Source organism: Schistocerca americana, chromosome 4, assembly GCF_021461395.2.
Source record: "Schistocerca americana isolate TAMUIC-IGC-003095 chromosome 4, iqSchAmer2.1, whole genome shotgun sequence".
NCBI lineage: Eukaryota > Metazoa > Arthropoda > Insecta > Orthoptera > Acrididae > Schistocerca > Schistocerca americana.
In genome coordinates, this window is record NC_060122.1 from 405,248,675 (window position 1) to 405,274,732 (window position 26,058).

Sequence of the window (26,058 nt, forward strand, 5' to 3'; positions counted from 1 at the left end):
AAGGCGCTACAGTCTGGAACCGCGTGACTGCTACGGTCGCAGGTTCGAATCCTGCCTTGGGCATGGATGTGTGTGATGTCCTTAGGTTAGTTAGGTTTAAGTAGTTCTAAGTTCTAGGGGACTGATGACCTTAGAAGTTAAGTCCCATAGTGCTCAGAGCCAGCCACCAACAAGTCTTTGTTATTTTACTACGTGCCTCATTATACCATTTCTTGCTGGGTTTTCCTTCGGTTACGTATCTTTCAATTTTCGCCGGGCTGTCCTAATGGGTACGTTCGTCGTACGTCCCACATTGATCTCTGCGGTTATTTCACCGAGTGTTGCTTGTCTGTTAGCACTGACAAATACGCAAACGCCGCTGGTCTCGGCCGTTAAGTGAAGGTTCAAATTGTTCAAATGACTCTGAGCACTATGAGACTTAACTTCTGAGGTCATCAGTCCCCTAGAACTTAGAACTACTTAAACCTAACTAATTTAAGGACATCACACACATCCATGCCCGAGGCAGGATTCGAACCTGCGACTGTAGCGGTCGCGCGGTTCCAGACTGCAGCGCGTAGAACCGTTCGGCCACTCCGGCCGGCTGTTAAGTGAAGGCCGTCGGCCACTGCATTGTCTGTGATGAGAGGTATTGCTTGAAACTTGGTATTTCGGCAAACTATTGACGTTGAGGATACTGGAATACTGAATTCCCTACCTAACGATTTCCGAAATAGAATGTTCCGTGCATCTAGCTCCAACTACCATACCGCGCTCAAAGTCTGATAGTTTCCGTCGTGCGGCAATAATCACGCCTAATCATTTTCCCGTGAATCGCCGGAGTGCAAATGACAGTTCCGCCAACGCACTGCCCTTCTATTCCTTGTGTACGCGATACTATCGCCATCTGTATATGCGCGTAACGTTATCCCATGACTTTTTGCACGATTTTTCCAAAATGACAATTAAAACTTATCATTGGTTCCTGATGCCAATTACCTGTCATAAGATAACGGTACTGTAAAGTTTGTTGATTATTAAGTTTAAGGATTTGGGACTCTTATTTATTTAGAGAGATAACGCTTGGTCACTAGTATAGAAGCGGAGAATAATTGCAACGTTGCAGTACGATGAACTGGCGAAGACGACGATCGCTCCTATGTGAGGTGGGCATGCGACGCAAACGGCGCCGGCGCCGGCGCCTGCCCAAGAGGCGGAATGCAGCCGTCGGAATGCCGTATACGGGCGCCACGGCGCCGCCGCTGACTGACGGCGTGGTGCGCGCGTGGCCGCCTTGTACTCGTAGCCGACACTTCCTGCTGCGCAGCGACTTGTATGGGCAACGGCCCTCTCCCCCGGTACTCGTACGACGCCGCAGATGTCACGCGGCCGCGCGTTACTGGCTGGACGCTATCTGCATAACTCCCTTACTGCCAAAGCCCGTATTCGGTGTGGGGTCAGAGAGGCTCCTCATCAGCATTTACTACACAGCTCCGTCTAAAATATCGCTGCCAATTTTAGACATATTTCATAACGGCCGCGTCGTAAGGTTCTCCTTAGACGGCATCTTTATATCACCGAAACTTATTCTCCGCCCTTTCCCCATCTTATGAGCTTGTTTTCATTGTTCAGTTAGCAAAGTCTGTTCATTCTCACCTCCTGAATATTGTTTTCAAATGTGTGCTACAATGTCACCTTTTTCTGACCCTCTTGGCAGGCCGGCGTGGCCGAGCGGTTCTATGCGCTTCAGTCTGGAACCACGCGACCGCTACGGTCACAGGTTCGAATCCTGCCTCGGGCATGGATGTGTGTGATGTCCTTATGTTAGTTGGGTTTAAGAAGTTCTAAGTTCTAGGGGACTGATGACCTCAGATGTTAAGTCCTATAGTGCTCAGATCCATTTGAACCTTTTTTTTTTTTTTTTTACTCTCTTAATTCCTCTGAATTCTATCCTGTGTAGTTTACTTAATAGAATTGCGTACGAGGTGTGTTCGAAAAGCATCGGGCATTTTGTTTTTTTGGAAATAATTTTAATTATTCGTCTATATCACTGTGGTCATCTGCAAAGTATGGTGTCATGTATCGATATCACCCCACTGGTGTCGTACGGTTGGAAGCGCAATTGCAAGTTTCAGTTAGACTCCTACAAGCCCGCCCGGTTGGCCGTGAGGTCTAACGCACGGCTTTCCGGACGGGAAGGAGCGCCTGGTCTCCGGCACGAATCCACCCGGCGGATTTGTGTCGAGGACCGGTGAACCGGCCAGTCTGTGGATGGTTTTTTGTCGGTTTTCCATCTGCCTCGGCGAATGCGAGCTGGTTCCCCTTATTCCGCCTCAGTTACACCATGTCGGCGATTGCTGCGTACACCACCATTACTCTACCACGCAAACATGGGGGTTACTTTCGCCTGGTGTGAGACGTTCCCTGGGGGTCCACTGGGGGCCGAACCGCACAATAACCCTGGGTTCGGTCTGGCGCGGAGGAGGAGTGAAGTGGACTGCGGTAGTCGTCGTGGGGTTGTGGACCACTGCGGCTGCGGCGGGGACGGATCCAGTCCGTCGTTTCTAGGTCCCCGGTTAAGATACAATACAATGCAATAGACTCCTATAGCGGTCGCGCCAGGTGAGGCGGACGCAGTGGTGTGCGCCCAATAAGACACACCTCCAGTGGCTCCGTACCACGATCGCCACCGCCGCTACGATACAGGACGGCCGGCAGCAGGTTCAAATGGCTCTAAGCACTATGGAACTTAACATCTGAGGTCATCAGTCCCCTAGAACTTAGAACTACTTAAATCTAACTAACCTAAGGACATCACACACATCCATGCCCGAGGCAGGATTCGAGCCTGCGACCGTTGCAGCAGCGCGGTTCCGGACTGAAGTGCCTAGAACCGCTCGTCCACAGCGGCCGGCCCGGCAGCAGGAAATGAACCCACTTTCACTCCGTGCCAAATCACCACGTAACGTTACACCATCTAGTCATGACTCTAACACCATAGTCTTTGCTTTGTACAGGGAGATACCTTCTTATTATCACTGATAAGCTGGACTCTGTTTCTTGCTGCATCGTCTGTAATGAGTCTTCGTTCGCTTCGAAAAATACAATTTAAGTAAATTTGCTTCTGTCCAGCTTTTCTACGACGACAGCTACTGCAGCGCTCTGTAGCCCAACTCTCCTCACTGTGGCGTCGTACAAGACATAAAACAGCCCCCATTAGGTATTACAGCTATGCCAGCACTTCTGCCAACCCCCGAAACACTTTTGGAACTCGATCTTTAGATTGGTTCTTAGTTATTTCAGCGATGGGCTTTTAATACCATCTATGGTTGTAAAACTGCCACACTTTAAGGTCCTTTTTATTTTTGGAGGCACAAAATACCCACACAGTGCCGTATCTGGCGAATATGGACGCTGGACATCATTACAGTGTTGTTTTTCACCAAAAATTGACTAAAAAGCAATGAAGTGTTGGCAGAAGCACTAACGTGGTGCAAAAACTATGAACTGTTTCGCCAGAAACCCGAGCTTTTTTTTCGGATTGTTTCCCGCAACGACGTATGAAGTTGTAGGCAGAATTCCTTACTGATCGTTTGCCCTTTTGGCAAGTAGTTATGATGCACTATGCTATTAAAATCTACCGCACTTGTCGAACTTTTATCGATCTTAACGATTTCGTCTCCTTATAATGACACGTTTTAGTAGTTCATTGTTGACTTCATTTAGCGACTTCCATTTGCCACTGTTATTGCTCGCTATTCAACGCCTTTGGCACAAGTGTTACTGTCGCACGTTTCATACCCAGAACATCCGGAAGGATTTAATAGCATGAACCAGTTGATACACCAACACCATCAGCAATTTCACTGGTTTATAATCATTTTTCTCAGTTTTTCCACGATTTCATCGGTTGTTGATGTACTAGGGCGTCCAGAACGCGTTGTCTTCAGCGTCTTCAAGGTCATTTTGGAAACGTTTATACCACTCGAAAATTCTTGTTTTATTCATAGCAGTCTCACCAAAAGCAATACTCAACATTTCCAAAATTTTGTTACATTTTATTCCTTTCCTGTAGCAAAATATAATGCAAATTCTCTCATCCATTCTTAAAACAAATAAATAATATCCACTCGTAGCGTAACGCATTTAATCTTCTCGACAACTGACAACAGAGTAAACATCCATTATGACTACCAGTATACAGGAATCTTTCAGATATGTTTACTAACACAACAACGAAAAACCGCACGAATCGGACTAATACAACCCGCGACATCACAAAATTCGCGATACTTTTTGAACACACTTCGTATGTTCTATAGGATAGAACCCAGATTAGAATTTAACAAAACTCAGAATGCAGAAGGTGAGATGCCGTGTTCTTTTTAAGGAAACCACCCTGGCATTTGCCATGAACCATGTAGGAAAATCAGGAAGAACCTATCAGGATTTGCAGACAGGGGTTTGAATCCTGTTCCTATCGAAAGCAAATCCAGTGTCGTAACCATTTAACCACCATGCCCGAAGTGCCCCTCGTATATTTCGGACGAAATGAGCAACCGTTCGAAATTCGCCTAAGTAGTACAGGTAACTGCTCAGAAAAACTATACGAGTTTGCCACAATGTGAGAGCAGCCGTCCCTGATCCGTTGCACGGATTCATTTAATTACTCTGCCTAGCGAGCTACCGTCCAATACGCGCGTCAGCCCGAGCAAGTGCACCTTCACGTCGAGGACACCAGTGAGTGATTCAGTAATTCCGCTCGTACCTGCCAAGGTTAAGGAAAGGAATCCCGTATGATATGTGCATAAAAATGTGCCAAGTCATTTCCCGTAACGACTAAAATTTCCATGAATGCGTTCATGCGTGCTACTTGCCGGAAAGCGGTTTCTGAATGAAGCACTTAACGAACAAGAACAGAACATCAGCGTTCATGTGGATGAACAATAGTGCCATCGCAGCTACCGTTTCTTCGAATCAAAGCTGTTGCTCGAATTGTGTGGAGAGATGCGTTCTCTGGATCAAGATTGTCCGATTTTTCGATCTGTTTCGTCTCATTATTCTTTCTTTCCCCACTAATCACTGTAGATGCATATTGGTGTACTAGCTGCAATAACGAGGTGGTGAACGAAATGGTGAATGATCTAATGACTACACATTGTGGATTGACAGTAAACTGAAGAACGGCTTAAGTGACGAGGAGTAACTGAGATGAGATTAGAGATAAATTTAAAGTCAAATTTGGAGACCAGGAACTACCAGAAGAGAAGGAATTTTGCTACCTTGGAAACACGATAACACTGACGGACCAAGCAAGAACGACTTAGAAAACAGATTAGCACAGGCAAAGAGGAGATTTCCCTGCCAAAAGAAGTCTAGTAGCGAGAAACATCGGCCTTATTTTGAGGAACAAATTTCTGAGAATGTTCATTTGTAGTAGCCCATTGTATGGAAGTGAATAATGGGTTGCGCAAAAATCCGGAAAAGAAGACAACTGAAGCGTTGGTGACGCAGCTCTATATGGTAAAATTTGCAGCGGAAGACTGAGATTGGAACACGTAGGGGAGATGGTTATAATTAGTGGATACTGTATCCAGGAAAACATGATGTTTTTTGATCGGGACTTAAGGTCAATGGTTGGTTTTAGAATTACTCGAAGGAAGGCGCACTAGACATGGCGATAAACAGTTCCCACAATTTTTGAAGTTTTGGGGTTGTTACTAGACATGAGATTGTGCTTAATGCAGCACTTGTTAATATTTCGAGTTTTACATATTTAAATGCATCAAATATATTTTCTTAAGTCTTCAGTTACAGAATTTTACGGCAAGTAAAACTGCATATAATTTGAAAACTACATACGAATATAACGCGTGTACCGTAAACCCATACTTCGTTGGTCGTGAACCATCTTGTACGTTGTAACAGATGAAAGCTTTTTTACCATGCAACACTGGATATCTGATAATTACCTGTGTTTCGCCAATGTCTTAACAGTTTTACCTGTCTTGAAAATGGAAATTTGTATTAGTTTCAAATAGCTTCCATTTCAAAATTTGTTTGACTTTTAACCGGTGTTTGATAATACTCCTGCATATTTGATTTCATTTGCTGGTTATCGTGTGTAGTGGAGTAATACAGTAACAGATAGAAGACCAAATACTTTACTGACAAAATTTTGTCGATTGCAACGCTTTCAAATTTCAGTACAGTATTTGTTCCTAGGTACACGACCATGTTGTACCTTGGAACACTGTTTTACAATTGGATACACGTTAATTTTCTGCGATAATTTCTGTAATTTCAGAAAAATATTATTATAATGTAGTATTCCGCCTAATAGCGGGTCCGTGTCATGGCACAAAGAATTTCCGATTCTAGTGTCTTCAATTTTTTCCTTCAGTCTGCTGTATCTCCTTCCGTCTTTCATGTTATCCAGGCGTTGAATTCTTCTTCTTCCTCATCCTGTAGTTTCATCTACGTCGTGTGAGTCCCTCGTGTGTGTGTGCCCGATCCAGTTGGTCGACCTCTGAAGAATCATATTCAAAAAATGTTCCAATGTGTGTGAATTCCTAAGGGACCTAACTGCTGAGGTCATCGGTCCCTAGACTTCCACACTACTTAAACTAACTTAACGCTAAGGACAACACTCACACCCATGCCCGAGGGAGGACTCGAACCTCCGGCGGGAGGGGCCACGCAATTCGTGACATGGCGCCTCGAACCGCACGGACATTCAGCGCGGCAAGAATCATATTCTGAATAGTTCTCTTCTCTCCAGCTCTTCTCCAGACATTGTTGTTTGTCACCCGATCTGTCCACTTGATCTTCTCTATTTTTCTCCAGCACCACATTTCAGAACTTTCTAGGTACTTTTTCTTTATTTTTCTCGTCGTCCACGTCTCTGCTCCGTACAGTGCAGTACTCCAGGTGTAGTAATTCACCGGTTTCTTCCAGAATTCCAAGCTCACATAAAAAGTGAGTGCCACCATTTAAAAATGGAATAAGAAAATACGTTAAATTTTTGGTCTGAAAAGTGTTCCAAGGTAAAACAGTCCCCCGTACAACCATAACTGAGAAAGGGATTCTCTGAAATGTAGAAGTTGGCACAGGAGAAAAAGTTATGGCGAACCACATCAAGCCAGTCAGACATCCCACCTCCCCCTCCAAACGTCCTCTCCCACAAAGTTGCCAATAAGAGCACCTTCAGTGCATGAGGGATTCTCATTGAGAAGGGTAGCGAAAAGGATATGCAGGGATTAAGCCACCTCGGCTGCCGACGAGGAGCTGCACGGTGTCCGCGCTGTCACAATGCATTCGCGCCACGTCTCGCTGCGGGATTGAGGAGCGCGGCGGACAAGACGCGATGCGGCCGATGATGTCTGGAGAGTTCGGCGCCGTCCGGCGTGTATCAGTTGGCCCGGGCGCGCGCGTGCGCCGCTAGGCCAGCTGCCGAGATGTCACGGCGCGATGCGCAAATTCCTGAAGCGCCGCCAGCCTGCCGCGGTCGTGTCGTGTCGGCCTTAACCGCGCCACCCCCTCCCCCTCGTCCCTGCCGTCGCGACGCTATCGTCGCTGCTGTCGGGGGCGTCCTGTCTTTTAACGCCCGCATCCCTCCGTGGTCAGCGACGCCGGTTGCTGACGCGGAGGTCTCTGGTGATGGTCCCAGAAGCGTCGTCAGGAGGGGAAAGGGGTAGGGGCGGGTGGGGGGGGGGAGGCAAGAGGGGCAATTGGCCTCCTCCTAGAGTCAGACTTCTTATTAGTGACAGACTTCTCTTCGACGAGGGGTGTCGAGAAAATGAGTTGCTATCGGTCGCGAAATGAAAACCCTATGAAGCTTGCATAGAAGTGTTGGGCAGTGTCTCCAGTACGCCCATCGGTCGCGCCACGTTGCAGTATGCAGTTCTGAACGCACAGTGAGCACATAAAGATGCCTAGAATATCTACATCTCCATCTACATACATACTCCGCAATCCATCATACGGTGCGTGGCGGAGGGTACCTCGTACCACAACTAGCATCTTCTCTCCCCGTTCCACTCCCAAACAGAACGAGGGAAAAATGACTGTCTATATGCCTCTGTACGAGCCCTAATCTCTCGTATCTTATCTTTGTGGTCTTTCCGCGAAATGTAAGTTGGCGGCAGTAAAATTGTACTGCAGTCAGCCTCAAATGCTGGTTCTCTGAATTTCCTCAGTAGCGATTCACGAAAAGAACGCCTCCTTTCCTCTAGAGACTCCCACCCGAGTTCCTGAAGCATTTCCGCAACACTCGCGTGATGATCAAACCTAACAGTAACAAATCTAGCAGCCCGCCTCTGAATTGCTCCTATGTCCCCCCTCAATCTGACCTGATAGGGATCCCACACGTTCGAGCAGTACTCAAGAATAGGTCATATTAGTGTTTCATAAGCGATCTCCTTTACAGATAACCACATCTTCCCAAAATTCTACCAATGTACCGAAGACGACTATCCGCCTTCCCCATTACATGCTTGTCCCACTTCATATCGCTCTGCAATATATGGTCTCCCGTCAAGTACGGATGACCGCCGAGACATTTCGCCTGATTTCACGCAACCCTATATAAAGTAACTGAATTTCCTTCTACAGGACAATTTCACCCGCACAGTGCAGGGGCAATGAAGACTTTCCTGCAGAGTTTTCGATGGGAAGTGTTTGATCAGCCACCATACAGCCCAGACGTGGCTTCCTCTGATTTTCGTCTTTGCTCACATGAACCGCTGGCTACGAAGACGCTATTTTGGCGCAGTCAACGAGCTGGGGGTCAGCTTAGAGAATTGGCGGAAACAACGGGCGGCTGTATTCTGTGGCGAGGATATTGGAAAGTTGGTATGTACACTACGACAAACGCCTAAGTCGAAGTGGTGACTGTCTAGAGAAGTAGCTGGAAGGGTAGCTAACTGCTGCAAATAAAACATTTCTGATTTTCACTATGGTTTCCATTTCGCGAGAGACCGGAACTTACTTATTGGACAACCATCGTATTTCTAGTAAAGGGTCTCTCATTCTACTCTACAGTATGTTACGCACTGCCTCATGCAAGGGGAAACGCTGTGGATTAAGGAAGCTCTACATTGTTTGGTTGTGATGTTGTTCAAGAGAAATGTTACCGTTTTTTTGTCGCGGCGGCTGCGGCACCCATCCCCAGTTCATATATGAACAGCGCCTTCACCTGCTTCACATCTTTATCTCAGCATTGTATTTGCGTTTCATCCAAGACTTCATTCAGTTTTACACCATAGAGTGATTGTAGTACAGTATGAACGTGGTCATGCTCTCTTGTAGGTCTATTCACATATACTTCATCTGTGGAGCAGGCTGATAAGATTTAGTTCTATCCACTATTTTCAGGTTGTTTTCGAAAGCTTCTTCACACTATATTCATACTAGTAAAATAATAAAACGTACTTTGGGTATGCTAATTAAATATACTTATCTTTATGGTACGACTTTATTCTACGTCAAAAAATATTGACTTCAAACTAACAAACGTTTAAGATACTGGTTTAATGCAGCTCTCCATGCTACTCTATCCTGTGCAAGCTTCTTCATCTCCCAGTACCTACTGCAGCCTACATCCTTCTGAATCTGCTGAGTGCATTCATATCTTGGTCTCCCTCTACGATTTTTACCCTCCACGCTGCCCTCCAATGCTAAATTTGTGATCCTTTGATGCCTCAGAACATGTCCTACCAACCGGTCCCTTCTTCTTGTCAAGTTGTGCCACAAACTCTTCCTCTCCCCAATTCTATTCAATACCTCCTCATTAGTCATGTGAGCTACCCATCCAATCTTCAGCATTCTTCTGTAGCACCACATTTCGAAAGCTCCTATTCTCTTCTTGTCCAAACTATTTATCGTCGATGTTTCACTTCCATACATGGCTACACTCCATACAAATACTTTCAAAAACGACTTCCTGACACTTAAATCTATACTCGATCTTAACAAATTTCTCTTCTTCAGAAACGTTTTCCTTGCCATTGCCAGTCTACATTTTATATTTTCTCTACTTCGACCATCATCAGTTATTTTGCTCCCCAAATAGCAAAACTCCTTTACTACTTTAAGCGTCTCATTTCCTAATGTAATTCCCTCAGCATCACCCGACTTAATTCGACTACATTCCACTATCCTCGTTTTGCTTTTGGTGATGTTCATTTTATATCCTCCTTTCAAGACACTGCCCATTCTGTTCAACTGTTCTTCCAAGTCCTTTGCTGTCTCTGACAGAATTACAATGTCATCGGTGAACCTCGAAGTTTATATTTCTTCTCCATGGATTTTAATACCTACTCCGAATGCTTGTTGACGTGAACACTTCTTATGATAAACCAGTGCCATGGCGTGAGAATTATTAAAAAGTTGTCGATCTTCTTCTTTTAAACATTACAGCGATGAACTTCTTACCGTCTGAACCCTGGGCGTAAAGTAGCAGAAAAGTAAGAAGGGCGTGTAGCACGTGGAGATCAAGCTGGTGGAGAGACACGGGTGGTTCTCAGCGGTAGACGCGCAGTAAATATTCTAGGAGGAGTATGAGCGATCCGGCGATTTGATTTCGCAATTAGGAGGCCATTAATTGGGACGAGTAGCGCAGCAGAGTCGCGTGATTAATGAGAGCGGCGGCCGTGTCCGCTATTAGGCGGCAGCTGCGACGCTAGGCCGGATTCCGCCGACGGCGGTGGCACTGCTCGCTCGCGAGGGGCAGCCGAGATGCGCCGATAGCGGCGCCCTGGACCACACACGAGCTGGCCTGGCCTAGCCACCACCGGCAGTGCGAACCCGCGCATGACTTGCACCTAGAATCGCCTGTCCGCACCGCTCCTGCAGTCCCCACTCCCCACTGCCCTCTTCCTGCTGCACACGGCGCTCTTTTGGTTCACGGTAATGTGCTTACACTTCGTCTCAACGTTCATATTCTGGAAGGATTCTGTCTTGGCGTCTATGAGACGCTGATAAAGTCGACTTGCACGTGATTTTTCTTCTTACATCACTGGGGAACATTAGTGCGCCGTAGAGAGATCGTTAGAGATGTAACTCCACTTGCCCAATTGACTGAAAGGCATTTAGGCTTGATTTATTGTGATCAAAGCTGTCTAAATCGCCTAATATATATCCTTATTTACACTACTGGCCATTAAAATTGCTACACCGAGAAGAAATGCAGATGGTAAATGGCTATTCATTTGACAAATATATTATACTACACTACTGGCCATTAAAATTGCTTTACCAAGAAGAAATGCAGATGATAAACGGGTATTCATTGGACAAATATATTATACTTTAACTGACATGTGATTTCCACGCAATTTGGGTGCATAGATCCTGAGAAATCAGTATCCAGAACAACCACCTCTGGCCGTAATAACGGCCTTGATACGCTTGGGAATTCAGTCAAACAGAGCTTGGATGCCGTGTACATGTACAGCTGCCCGTGCAGCTTCAACACGATACCACAGTTCGTCAAGAGTAGTGACGGGCATATTGTGACGAGCCAGTTGCTCGGCCACCATTGACCAGACGTTTTCAATTGGCGAGAGATCTGGAGAATGTTCTGGCCAGGGCAGCACTCGAACATTTTCTGTATCCAGAAAGGACCTGCAACATGCGGTCGTGTATTATCCTGCTGAAATGTAGGATTTCGCAGGGATCCAATCAAGGGTAAAGCCACGGGTCGTAACACATCTGAAATGAAACGCCTACTGTCCAAAGTGCTGTCAATGCGAACAAGAGGTGACCGAGACGCGTAACCAATGGCGCCCCATACCATCACGCCGGGTGGTACGCCAGTATGGAGATGACAAATACACCCTTTCAATGTGCGTTGACCACGAAGTCGCCAAACACGGATGCGACCATCATGATGCTGTAAACAGAACCAGGATTCATCCGAAAAAATGGCGTTTTGCCATTCGTACAGCCAGGTTCGTGGTTGAGTACACCATCGCAGGCGCTCCTGTCTCTGATGCAGCGTCAAGGGTAACCGCAGTCATGGTCTCCGAGCTGATAGTTCATGCTGCTGCAAACGTCGTCGAACTGTTCGTGCAGATGGTTGTTGTCTTGCAAACGTCCTCATCTGTTGACTCAGGGTTCGAGACGTGGCTGCACGATCCGTTACAGCCATGCGGATAAGATGCCTGTCATCCCGACTGCTAGTGATACGAGGCAGTTGGGATCCAGCACGGCGTTCCGCATTACCCTCCTGAACTCACCGATTCCATGTTCTGCTAACAGTCATTGGATCTCGACCAACGCGAGCAGCAATGTCGTGATACGATAAACCGCAATCGCGATAGGCTACAATCCGACCTTTATCAAAGTCGGAAACGTTATGGTACGCATTCCTCCTTACACGAGGCATCACAACAACGTTTTACCAGGCAACGCCGGTCAACTGCTGTTCGTGTATGAGAAATCGGTTGGAAACTTTCCTCATGTCAACACGATGCAGGTTCGCCACCGGCGCCAACCTTGTGTGAATGCTCTGAAAAGCTAATCATTTGCATATCACAGCATCTTCTTCCTGTCGGTTAAATTCCGCGTCTGTAGCACGTCATCTTCGTGGTGTAGCAATTTTAATGGCCAGTAGTGTACATTGTCTCTCGTAGTACGACAATGAAAATTCAGAATCTCTTCGTCCGTTGTATAGTTTCCCCATGCAAGCGCTGGTGTTCCATCCTCTGATCGCTTCAGGCACAGAAATCGCACTGTAATACACACACGTAACGTGGACATCCCTAATGTCTCACTCAGAGATGAAGGTAACGAAATACGTTCATAGATACACGTAGGAGTGAATGATTTGCTGCCTGGAATAGTATGAGAGAAATTTTGCAAGGGGATCAATATTCTAAAATTTCACTTTTTGTATGACTCATTCACATAACCAAATTAGACAGTAACTTCATAAAACGTAATGTATCTTAAGCTATTAATATATATCTGTTCGACGTTTTTAAATAGAATATTTTAACACCAAAATGGTAACTATAATTCATAAGTATAGGCCAAGTATATATACATTAGTAAACTGAATATGAAAGCCACCATTCTAAATTAACGATATGAAATTTTTACACAAAAAGAGAAACTGTGAAAAATGTATATATTGTCTTCATAATTTTGACGCTAAATGTTTGGAACTCCTTGTATGTTCATAAGTTTCATTGGTATTCCTGTTCTCAAAATTATTCGTCAGCCATTAGAAAAGTACATCATCTTTTTAAAGACAGAATCGTAATTGTATTGTGGAATCTTGAATTAACAGTAGCAATATGTGTCAGAGCTGCTACCATCTCTTTCGCGTATTTCTCCTCCCCAATAATCAAAACAATGTAAAATTTCTTTGAGGAATGTTCTCTGTAGTTTGCTTATTGCATGAGCCTACCTTCAGCCTTTAATATTAATTAATTAATTAATTTATTTATACTTCTCACAAAAGTAATATTTTGATATCTTGAAGAAGAAAACTGAACTGTAAGCATGTCGGCAACAACAAACACATAATAACAAAATTAATTTTCTGATTAAATAATTATGTAGTTACGTAATTATGTGACTTATCGGCGAACGGCTTTTTCATGGGTAAGAAGGCGCCGCTTGTGCTGAGCATGGTCCCGTTAAATAACTAAAAGTTATCTCTACTGGGCAGCTTGCGTCGATATATACAAATACGACAAAGAAATAAAAGACATATCTTCAATATCTGATAGGTGCAAAGCATCACTTGTTCAAGAACCTATACTAAACCTCTCTAGTATCGTGCGATACATAATAGTGACAATATAGAATGAAACCGCAGTCAAAAACCTTATCTGTACAAAGCAGGCACAATACATTTATATAAAATCTTAAAATATCTTCTTCACTGCTGTCATGTTTCCATATCACATATCACCACAGATCTCTCACAGTTGTACGAAATACATCAATAGGTGTAACATTTGGAAATAGGGCTTCTGCTGCCAGACGTGACAACAGCGTTTTTACAATCATGTTCTTTTTAAAGAGTATACTGCTTATCGATTCTAAAACGACCTGTGTCGCAGAATCCAATGTATGGCGTTTTACAGAGATTTGTGTATTAAATACTCATCAAAAGTCGTGTAATATCTGATGAAGTGAAATGAACGTATGGCATTGTTGGCTGGGAGGCCCCAATCTGGGAAGTTCGGCCGCCAAGTGCAAGTCTTATTTCAGTCGACACCACATTGGGCGACTTGCGCGCCAGTGATGAGAATGAAATGGTGATGGGGACAACACAATAACCAGTCCCCGAGCGGAGAAAATCTGCAACCCGGCCGGGAATCGAACACAAGTCCGGTTGCACGGAAGGCGAGCACGGTACCCCCCCCCCCCCCCCCCCCCAGCTAAGTAGGCGGGCGGACTATCTGATAAAAACCACGCACGGTATTGCAGTGCCTGTGTTATCTGATTACCATGCAAAGTTCCATTCCAGACACTGCGGCGACTACAGCCGTTATGAAATGAATTCGCAATTGCGAATAAGGACAACCATCAGCTGTAGAATGGAACGACGACATGGAAGTTTGGGTGTGGTCGTGAGTCGTGGACGGATAGCCAAACGGTAAGGCAATAAGCGGAAAATCTGGATTCGAATCCCAGTCCGGCACAAATTTTCATTGTCGTCATTCCTGTCTACAAATAAATGGTTCAAATGGCTCTGAGCACTATGGGACTCAACTGCTGAGGTCATTAGTCCCCTAGAACTTAGAACTAGTTAAGCCTAACTAACCTAAGGACATCACAAACATCCATGCCCGAGGCAGTATTCGAACCTGCGACCGTAGCGGTCTTGCGGTTCCAGGCTGCAGCGCCTTTAACCGCACGGCCACTTCGGCCGGCCCCTGTCTACAGCTGACGGTTGTCCTTATTCGCAATTGTGAATTTATTTCATGTTAAAACCGCGTATTTGAAAATAAGTGGAAGTAAACATCTAGTCGTTGCAATAATATTTGCTCACACTGGCTGAATTCTACAAACTTCAGGAAAAGTTGCTACAGCTAAACAGTCACTTAAGTGGTATGCTCATAATGCTGCACCAACACATTATTTAATTAGCACTGTCGCAGTGACGTCGCAAGCAGATAACAACTCCAGAGCAACTGCCGATAACTCGATGTGGTCGCCGCGATCGGTCCACCATCTGAACTGGAGATCAGCCGTTGATAGTGGGACGGAGCGAGCGCAAATGTGGCCGTCGCTGCTGGAAACCGTTTAAGCGGCGCTCAGCTGTGACGGCGTGGGGCTGCGATTTATGCGACTCATTATAATTGTTCGGCGGAGGCACACACGCAGCAAGGCCAGCCGGTGCCGGCCGCCACTGCCAGGTGCTCTCTTGCAACTGCCAGATTTTTAACAGCCTACCCGCTGAACACGCGGGCGACGGTCTTTTTATCCGTAATTAATTTTGCCTTTTTTTCCACAGCCGCATACCACGGGTTCCCCTCTCCCCGTCCCTCTCCACCCAATCCTCTTACGCCCAGCATCCTTCCCTCTCACTCCCTTGCGCTCCATTCTGTGGAGATGTCCTCAGACGTTACTCCTATAATTCAATTGGCGCGACAGGCAAACAAGTCCCGTATTTCCACGACCAATTTCCCGAGTCGTACACCAAGGAGAACGGGCTTCGAGCGCAAAGTTTTATGTCGCTTCGCCCAACATTTCTTCCTCTCTCTGTGTCTGTGTTTCTTTCCTACTGTCCTTCGACTTCTCGTAAGAAATATCGCGCGTGAAAGGCAATTTGTTTAGAGGAAATTTTGTTCTTTTTTCTTTTTTACTCCGCCCTTATTGAGAGACGCAGGTGTTCCATAATTGTGCGATCACGTGCCCGGCGACCAGTCTTATGATACATACAGTACTTCCGGTCTTACACGGAATAGTTGCACAGTGTCCCGCTACTGTGAAGAAGAACAGTGTACGTAGACAGCACATTCCCAACTCGAGCAATGTAGCCGTTATACAGAAAATTTCCTATTTTCGGGGTGCAGATTGCCCATTCACAGTTCGTCGACGTTTGAAAGAAAGAACAATCAAACGTTAAGTATTCTGTTGCAGTCAGAAGGAATCTTTTCGTTTATAACACAGTATTACGCTTGAGAGTCATTTCTTTACCCTCAGAAGAGGATGCCGATTGCAGTCCGCACAGTGATAATCGGGACCTTACTGCCTGTACAAATTATTCTGTGTATTCCTGGGTAGAGGAAGAGAGAGAAGAAGAAGTGATCGAGGAACTCGTTATGGTGAACACCGAGCTACTGAATCTGCTGATATGTTATAGGATTATGTAGGAGAAAATACATTTGACTATACTGATGTTTTGACTCTCCACAGAAAAAGAGACCAGGCGTCAAGGAAAAAGTGAATAAAAAAGAGTAACATGAAAAAAATGTACTGTTGTTTCTCGAAAGCGAACTGATAGCAAGTGTATCGAAATACAGTGTGTTTTAAGCGTAATTCCGTAAACAAAATGTTAGTTTCTGGAGAATAACGCAGTGAGTTTGCAAATGGGACGTGTTTCATGTGTAGAAAATAGCAGCTTCCGCTAAAAACAAGAGCATTTTAAATTACTGGTGTATTTCGGTTACCCTTACAGTCTCAGGCCAGTATTAAACCGGAAAATCGAGAGTTTGCTGTTTATCCAATTTAATGTCCGCTGCAAAGTACCATACAAACTGAGGAATACTGGGGGTGGACAAAACTATCGAACACCAGAAACATTACACACACCAAGCGAGGTGGCGCAGTGGTTAGCACACTGGACTCGTATTCGAAAGGACGATGGTTCAATTCCGCGTCCGGCCATCCTGATTTAGGTTTTCCGTGATTTCCCTAAATCGCTCCAGGCAAATTCCGGGATGGTTCCTTTGAAAGGGCACGGCCGACTTCCTTCCCCATCCTTCCCTAATCCGATGAGACCGATGACCTCGCTGTCTGGTCTCCTTCCCCAAAAACAACCCCAACCCAACAACAAACATTACACATTATCATGCCTATGACGGTGCAGGAAACACTTTGACATCCAAGACAGATTCCAGTCGTCACCGAATGGGTAAATGCAGGACCTGCATATTTTTAAAGGGAATCTTAGACCATTCTTTCTCCAAAATAGTGGCAAGTTCAGATAACGAAGCTGGAGATGCATAGCGAATACGCATCTTTCTCTCCGAAATAGACCATGAAGGATCAATAATATTGAGATCTGGTGACTGTGGTGTCCAAGTAAGATCCGACAATTCATCCTCGTACTCATAAAACCAGTCCTGGACAATGCGAGCTTTGTGAAGAGGGCCACTGTCGGCTTGGAACACAGCATTGCCATTGGGGAACAACTACTGAATCATGGGACGGACCTGATCTATTCATTGGCAGTAATGCGATATTACGGGTTAACCATTGAGTCCATGGCATACCACGATATGGCTGCTCAAATCGTCTCCGAATTCCCGCCGTGTTTCACTCATGGGACGTAAACGCGGACAGTAGTTGGAAACAGTGTGAAACAAGACTCATTAGATCAATTAACTTCCTTCCATTGCCCCATAGTCCAGCTTTTATGGTTTCGATATTCTGTTTTCATGTTACGGGCATTTGCATCACTGCCGAGTGGTTCTGGAATTACAGCTCGCTTTGCATTTCTCTGCATATGCGTTGTTATGATGCTGACAGATCTCTCGACATTCAGTTTCGCAGTGACTTTTTCAGCTGAAGTCCTCTTATTTTTCGTCACAATCCTCTTTAATCACCATCCTTCACCCTCAGTTAACACACACTTCCGTCCTCGTTGTGAGTTATAGGACGTTTTTTCGCTTTCCCTGTATGAGGTATAAATCTTTGATACGCTACCTCTTGAGACACCAAAGACTTCAGCTACTTTGGTTACGGAAGTACACGCATTACGAGCACCAACAAGTTGACGACGTTCAAATGCGCTGAGCTCCGACATGATGCACTCAAAACTACACAGTACACTGTTCTGACCGGGACTGACACTTGCAACGTATTGCGGCCGTTGCAAAGGTGTCGTTCGTGGTCAAATACAACAGCGCAAACCCTCAGGCTTGGCCAGCATCTCCGTTTGTGTTCAAGCATGCGTTTCTCGTGATATCTCCGTATTTTTCTCCACTGTCTGTACGACTACAGACGCGAGAACGGCAGAAGGATAGGACTACCACGAAGAAGATGGTACGACCAGCTACAAATTGCTTAGTTTCGGAACAGGCGAATGTCTATAACCCGAAAATTTGCACAATGATGGTGGGTTGTTTTCGCAGCTGTGATTCACTTATCATTTACACGTTTTGCAAGTCCCTTGAAGCGCTCTCCTGTACGTTGCAGTAGATAAAAAGAATTTGTGTATTTTTATTCTATTTACATAAAAAATGTTTGTTCCAAAGACCGTTGCAGAGTTGGACCGCAAGCTGAGCGGCGTTCTGCCGAAAGGAAACACCTCGCAGACAATGGCGCGGTGCTGAAGCGAGTCGCAAGAGCTCTCTTCCAGCTTTTATTTACCAAAGCTGTTAGCGCTGATCACTAGACCCGCTCGCTCTTTCTCTTTTTCTCTGTGTGCCCATGCGAGGCTCTCTTAATCCCCTGGCTTGGCTTGTGTTGGCTCACACAGTGTTTTCTTCTTCTCTTTGCAGAAGTCCTTCACGCTCATCCTGCAAGCCGTCGACTTGGACAACTCCACACAGCCCGGTAAGTTTTATTACGGCTTATGCTCCCCTCTGACTTACTGTGCGATAAAATATAAAGGTGCACAATTACGAAACACGGATGTGAGCCCAACATCGTGCGGGGAGTCATGTGTCTACAGTTCGTGCCCCGAGCACACACATTGCTCCGTACGATATTGGGCGACGTTTGCTTGCTTTTACACTGCCTGCGTGTGCGTGTGAGTGAGTGAGTGTGGTGAATTATACATTCCGTGCTCGACTTGAGCTCGTACGATCTGAATTTTACGCTGTGAACGGCTCGTAAATCAGCCATCGGAGCAGCACAACGAGGTACGAGTAATTCGCCACGCTTCTCATGCAGTCGCAGCGTGTGGATAACGAGATATGCTCACACTCGCACCTAAAACATTGTAGTCGCAATAATTCGGGATATAGTTTGCAAACGGAGGGTGACCCTTGATAAGGCAACTGTGCAGTATAAATTACTATTTGTGTGAGTACTCCCGTCAATGGCGCAAACGTGGCGTAGTAACGCAGCGGACACGTTGTTTGTGTTCCTTTTTCTTCTCTCGTAGAACTGATAAATCTAATTACAAATGCCAATGAAATATGAGCTAAATTTTTGTACTAAATCTTTACTGAATCGGCACAAATGGTTGTAAGGTCACTGTCCGAAAATCGATGTTTACATACGAGGAGGGTGACAATGTCGGTGAATTGTGAGAATAAGTGAAACTGCATTTCTGCCCACATACATGGGTTTGTTTGCCCTGTATCTAGTGCTGCTAGCAGTAGCAGTCGGTTGGTAGAGTCATTGTAGACCTGTCGCACTAAATGGCTGTACGAGTCAATCGCGAGACTTTAATTTTGAAATATTTCGGCCGAGGATAACAAGAAAATTTTCTGAAATAGAGTAGTCGATAGCCTGAAATTATCCAAGGTTTAATTAAACTGCTGATCAGATGGTGCATTTAAAGGCAGTGGCATATGGTATTCGGTGAAGTTTAATTACCGTGGGGACCCGTCGAGTAAGGTAGTTAAATTCAGTTCAGTTTTAGAGAAAGAACAGGTCCACGAGACGGCGAACAACTAAAATGTAGCACCTGGAATGTTCTATGGCGAACGGCAAGACCATTTCCCGCTACATGAGCCACAGGACCCATCAAGCAGAGAAATTCGTATTTCGGATTGACTGATAACCAGCGCGTATCCGCGTTATTGTGGAATGCTAACTCTTAAAAAAGTCTTCATTTTCTTCTGTGTCCACCGTTTTTTTTAATAAAGTTATAACCTTGCAGATAAGTTTTGTCCAAGTCACTGCCGTCTGTTTCACTGTATACTTATTTGTGGTTTTTCTGTGTGCGGGATCTTAATGCCTTCCGTTCGTTTACCATAAGCGTACCACTTATCATATTTTCTTAAATGATGTCTTTTGACGGCTTTATATTTAGTTCCGTAATTTTTGTGCTCCGTTTTCTGTCTACTGAGAACTACACTTCATTTGCTCACTGTCATATAGTAGTTCGCGCATCAGCGTTGCTTTCTAATGCTCTAGTTGAGATTCTTTCCTTCTTTTGTTTGTGACAGTGTTTCCATATGTGCGAAACTTATTATCACTACTCGACTTTTGTGATAGCAAATATCGTATTGGTAATTTAATACTGTTGTATCTTTCTTCTGGAAGATGATTCTGATAGATTATTATACTCGGTGTTATTCATTTTTCTCGACATGCAATTACGTTCATTTTGTTAGGTTATGCCCAATCATACTCCTCCCAGACTTGTGATAATTAGTAGAATGCTACCTGCAGATCGTGTTCGTCATCTTGTATCAAGGCGAGATCCTCAGTGAACAGCAAACAAATGAGGAAAACGGTGTTTGTAACGTTCAAGTCCCCAGGAACTACGTTCTTCCATAGGTGGACTACATAGCCAGTTTATATATCGAATAACTTTGAGGAGACCATAAAGTCTAGTAAGTCTCTTCTTAGTATACTACGGTAGATACGAAATGGGATAGAAATTCTTGTCTGTCAATTTTAGATATGCTGTACAGTGAATTGGGTAAGGACGCCTGAAAACATTTCCAGAAATGAGTGTTTTTTTCTGTTAGGCTTAAAAGCGTCTTCATGTCTGAGTTCTGTTACCGAGTCCCTTCGCACTGGTTTTCACGCTACGGTAATTACTCAGGTGCGTACAGTGCAAATAATGTGCATCGCGTGACGTCCGTAACTCTCGAGAGAACGAACATAAAGTGCCCGTGCACTTTAAGCTGCGGTAATTTGCCCGGCCTTCGTACTATGAGAGCGTTTCATTTACGGAGGAATTCTGCCTCGCTTATTTCATTTCTTCTGTTGTCTCTGGGGTCTTTTTCGAGTTCCCGCAAAGCAATTAAGGGATCGGGTAAGTGACAGCGCACACTTTTCCTACGAAGAAACACTGGCCACCTTAACCAGCAGCGAAGAGTAGGTGGTCAAAATACACTGTTGTCGCGTCCAGCATCTGTTGCGCTGTACATGCACGGGAGGGGGGGGGGGGGGGGGTGGGACAGCAGTGGAGGGTGGGAGGAGGGGTGGAGGAAGAACGTAAAGAACTACTCTGAGCGCTGGAAGAGATAATCGCAGGATACTTTGCATATTTGTGCTACAAAGCAGCCATCGGGAGTTGAACGCCTATGTTACGAAAGTTTTGCAACTATTTATTTGCCCATTATTAACATACAGTCGTTCCGTATGCATGTCAGTAGTCTCAGAATTACTACCAGGCTTCATTGCTGAACACCAGATGCAAACTAAGATAGTACTGTGCGTTCAGCAAGTCAGCCGCAGACTACAGTTTTCTGCTTCGTTAGAACAAACGATGCACTGAATTTTCGCTTCTTCTTGACAATTTAACGTAGTGTGCTGGAGCGAGAGCCTAAACGGAGGTTTAGAAAACCCGGTACTGTATTTCAACGAAGTAGTAGTGGTTGGACGGCAGCTCAGTGTCTGAAAAAGACGTGCGCACCTGAGTGCTTAAATAGGCACGTAGCTGAATAGGGTGAACATCAAATGTTCATTTCAGCTTATAATAAGCAAAACGATTCCGCTGGACTATGCAAGTGTATCTCGTTACATGTCGTGACACAGGATGCCCAGCGAAATTCTCTGGAGATGTATCGAAGGTTAATATGCAGAGCTGTTCGAATAGGTGGCTAACGCCCATTCGGAACGCCATGGTCAGGGCAGTGGATCGCTGCAGAGCAGGAATGCACGGCTTGACGTGCTCTACGAATAGGACGGCAAGTAGACGCGAGGCAAAAAGCGGGGGAACTGCGTCTCACTCCGCAGCATGCCGATACGCGTGCAGGGCTTAGAAAGGTGCGCAGATAGTTTGCTTCCTGTGGCAAGAAGGCTTTGAAAATACCGAACAGCTTTCAGCTCTGAAGGGAGCACGACGCAAAGTATTTCTCCTGCATTCCGTTTATCTCCCACTCCATTTTTCGTTGGAGTAACGCTACATTGTCTCACTAGTATGTCATTTGACAAGAAAAAGACCGCTGGATACGCTGACAGGGATTGAATTCCTCAGAAAGGCCGAACGCTGTGGTGAAGGCGGCCGGACCGTTGAGTAACGTCCTCATACCGACGAGACTAGCAGCGAGCATTTTCGAAGGCTTGACTACTACAGTAATCCACGTTAAACTGTAGGTCACCTTTCGCCGATTGGATGATTGGGACGCGCAAATCGCTGAAGTGCCACCAATTAAAAGATTAGCGCCTGGGCATTAAGCTCGGTACAATTATTATTGCGTCCATAAAATTCCAGTTTTTCACTCAGTTTGTAAATACAACATTTTATCGTAGGTCTTACTGAAACAGCTGCTGTTGCTGTATTGGATCGTGTTGGTTTAAATAATAAATTACCGCGCTGGTTACATGATTTCATAGGTAGCATGATGCTGTGGGAGTTCACATCAATATTCTACGTGATTCTCTCTCTGTCTCTCTCTCTCTCTCTCTGTGCGTGTGTGTGTGTGTGTGTGTGTGTGTGTGTGTGTGTGTGTGTGCGTGCGTGTACATGTGTGAGTGTACACTACTCGCCATTAAAATTGCTACACCTCGAAGACGACGTGTTACAGACGCGAAATTTAACCGATAGGAAGAAGATGCTGTGGTATGCAAATGATTAGCTTTTCAGAGCATTCACACAAGGTTGGCGCCGGTGGTGACACCTACAACGTGCTGACATGAGAAAAGTTTCCAACCGATTTCTCATACACAAACAGGAGTTTGCCGACGTTGCCTGGTGAAACGTTGTTATGATGCCTCTTGTAAGGAGGAGAAATGCGTTCCATCACTTTGGTAAAGGTCGGATTGTAGCCTATCGTGATTGTGGTTTATCGTATCGCGACATTGCTGCTCGCGTTGGTAGAGACCCAATGACTGTTAGCAGAATATGGAATCGGTGGGTTCAGGAGGGTAATACAGAAAGCCGTGCTGGATCCCAACGGCCTCGTATCACTAGCAGCCAAGATGACAGGCATCTTATCCGCATGGCTGTAACGGATCGTGCAGCCACGTCTCCATCCCTGAGTCACCAGATGGGGACGTTTGGTAGACAACAACCATCTGCACGAACAGTTCGACGACGTTTGCAGCAGCATGAACTATCAGCTCGGAGACCATGGCTGCGGTTACCCTTGACGCTGCATCGCAGGAGCGCCTGCGACGGTGTACTCAACGACGAACCTGGGTGCAAGAATGGCGAAACGTCATTTTTTCGGATGAATCCAGGTTCTGTTTACAGCATCATGATGGTCGCATCCGTGTTTAACGACATCGCGGTGAACGCACATTGGAAGCATGTATTCGTCGTCGCCATACTGGCGTATCACCCGGCGTTATGGATGGGGTGCCATCGGTTACACGTCTCGGTCACCTGTTGTTCGGACTGACGGCACTTTCAACAGTGGACGTTACATTTCAGATGTGTTACTACCCATGGCTTTACCCTTCATTCGATCCCTGCGATACCCTTCATTTCAGCAAGATAATGCATGACCGCATGTTGCAGGTCCTGTACGGGCCTTTCTGGATACAGAAAATGTTCGACTGCTGCCTGGCCAGAACAATCTCCAGAACTGTCACCCAAACTGGCTCGTCGCAATACGCCAGTCACTACTCTTCATGAACAGTAGTATCGTGTTGACGCTGCATGGGCAGCAGTACATGTACACGCCATCCAAGCTCTTACTCAATGCCCAGGCGTATCAAGGCCGTTATTACAGCCAGAGGTGGTTGTTCTGGGTACTGATTTCTCAGGATCTATGCACCCAAAGTGCGTGAAGATGTAATCAGATGTCAGTTCTAGTATAATATATTTTTCCAATGAATAGGCGTTTATCATCTGCATTTCTTCTTGGTGTAGCAATTTTAATGGCCAGTAGTGTAGTTCTGTGTCTGGACAAAGAGAAAATACTAATCTTAAAATTTTAAATGCTGACTTTAGATAATAATAATTTTTTCTAGACCTTCTCACACGTATTGGGTCCCTTTCGCCGCTGCCAATTCTCTGGGCGGCTGAGTTATTCATGCATGCCCCCCCCCCCTCCCGCCTTAATTCAACCACCTCCTAACGGTTTCAATCTACCAGTATCTTCTTTCCACATCCCACATTACAAACTTCACTTACCTCGCTGCTCTAGTATACACCGCTAGTCAAAAGTATGCCGACTGTTAGTGATGTCATCCTGCAGCGGAAACGCGACAGAACAATAACAGCTAAATCAAGACCAGGCAGACGCTGCGTACTATCGGATGTGGACCGTCGAGCATCGCGGTGGATGGTTGGATAAAATCTCTTGAATTAGCGGAAGGAATTACTCGCGAGTTCCAAGGTGTTACCAGCCGTCCACCCGACTATGCATACGGAGTTACAAGGAATGGGGTACAATGATCGAGCGTCTCCTTATAGGTCACGCATTTCTATAGTCAGTGGTAACCGACGCTTGATGTGTAAAAAGCGAGACATTGTATGACTGGACAGCAGACTACTGTAAACGACTTATTTGGAGGGGTGAGTCACGCCGTACCCTATGGCAATCCGATGGAAGCCTGTGGGTTTGGCGAATGCCTGGAGAACGTTGCCTGTCATCATGTGTCGGGGCAACAATGAATTACGGAGGAGTTGGCACTTTGTTACATTTGAAGGGATATGAACACATTTTACACCGTTTTTTACTGGGATAGGATGACTGCGTTGACATGACAATGTACCCTGTCTTAAAGCAGCATATGCGAGGCCATGGGTTTTGGAGAACAGCATTCCTGAAATGGACTGACCTGTTCAGAGTCGTGACCTGAATACCATGGAACACCTCTGGGACGATTTAGGACGTCGATTTTGCTCCAGACAGCAGTGCCCAACATCAGTATCTTCTATAGTATCGTCTCTTGAAGAACTGGTTGCCGTTCCTACGCACACACAACTCGTTGAGTGCCACTAGCATAGTTCAAGCTGTCATAAACACCACTGGTGGACACACCCCATTATAATGTCCATTAAAAGGTGCAGGAAAGGATATCTCAGAGAAAGTCACGTCCTAGAAGATGATTCAAGAATGAATCTGTCGCTCTGCAGTGAAGTCTGCTTCCGAGCTCGATTCCCGATCTGGGACCGAGCGAGGTGGCGCAGTGGTTAGCACACTGGACTCGCATTCGGGAGGACGACGGTTCAATCCCGCGTCCGGCCATCCTGACTGAGGTTTTCCGTGATTTCCTTAAATCGCTCCAGGCAAATTCCGGGATGGTTCCTTTGAAAGGGGACGGCCGACTTCCTTCACCGTCCTTCCCTAATCCGATAAGACCGATGACCTCGCAGTTTGGTATCTTCCCCCAAACAACCCAACCAATCCCGATCTGGGACAAAGATTTATTATCCGAAACTAGAGAATGTAGTGATGTTGGACACTGGGGTCTGGAGCAAAATTGAAATTCTAACTCGAAGGCGTGTTTTCTCAATTCCGGGCATCGCTGATGTATGTGAACAGTTTTTACAGCTAGTTTTCGTTTTGCCTCGTGGATACGAAGAAACGTTAGAGCAAACAACGCGTACTCACGCCTTTGTTCGTCCGCAAGGTCTCGCTCCGAGCGCCAATTGCGAAGCTCCTTCTGTGGCCCCTCCTTCTCTCCTCGCCTCTGGCTTCCTTTTTTCCGGCCGAGCTTGTGCGATCTCATGTCCGGCCGCCTCCCAGTCGCGCCGTCCGATTGGGATGGCCGGGCGTGGGATGTTTGGCAAATGTGCGGACGGCTGCCCCTACTCTCTTCCAGCACTCCCCCCCCCCCCTCCCCCACACCCCCACCCAGTGCGTGCGG

At 45.8% G+C, this 26,058-nt stretch overlaps 1 protein-coding gene across 1 annotated transcript in view; it reads left to right on the forward strand.

The window, feature by feature from the left end:
* Positions 1–26,058, forward strand: part of LOC124612262 (protein jagged-1b) — a 582,430-nt gene that overhangs the window by 433,252 nt on the left and 123,120 nt on the right. Inside the window, exon 3 of the mRNA XM_047140352.1 lies at positions 18,669–18,723. Coding sequence (XP_046996308.1) covers positions 18,669–18,723 — 55 coding nt within the window. The remainder of the gene's footprint in view (positions 1–18,668; positions 18,724–26,058) is intronic.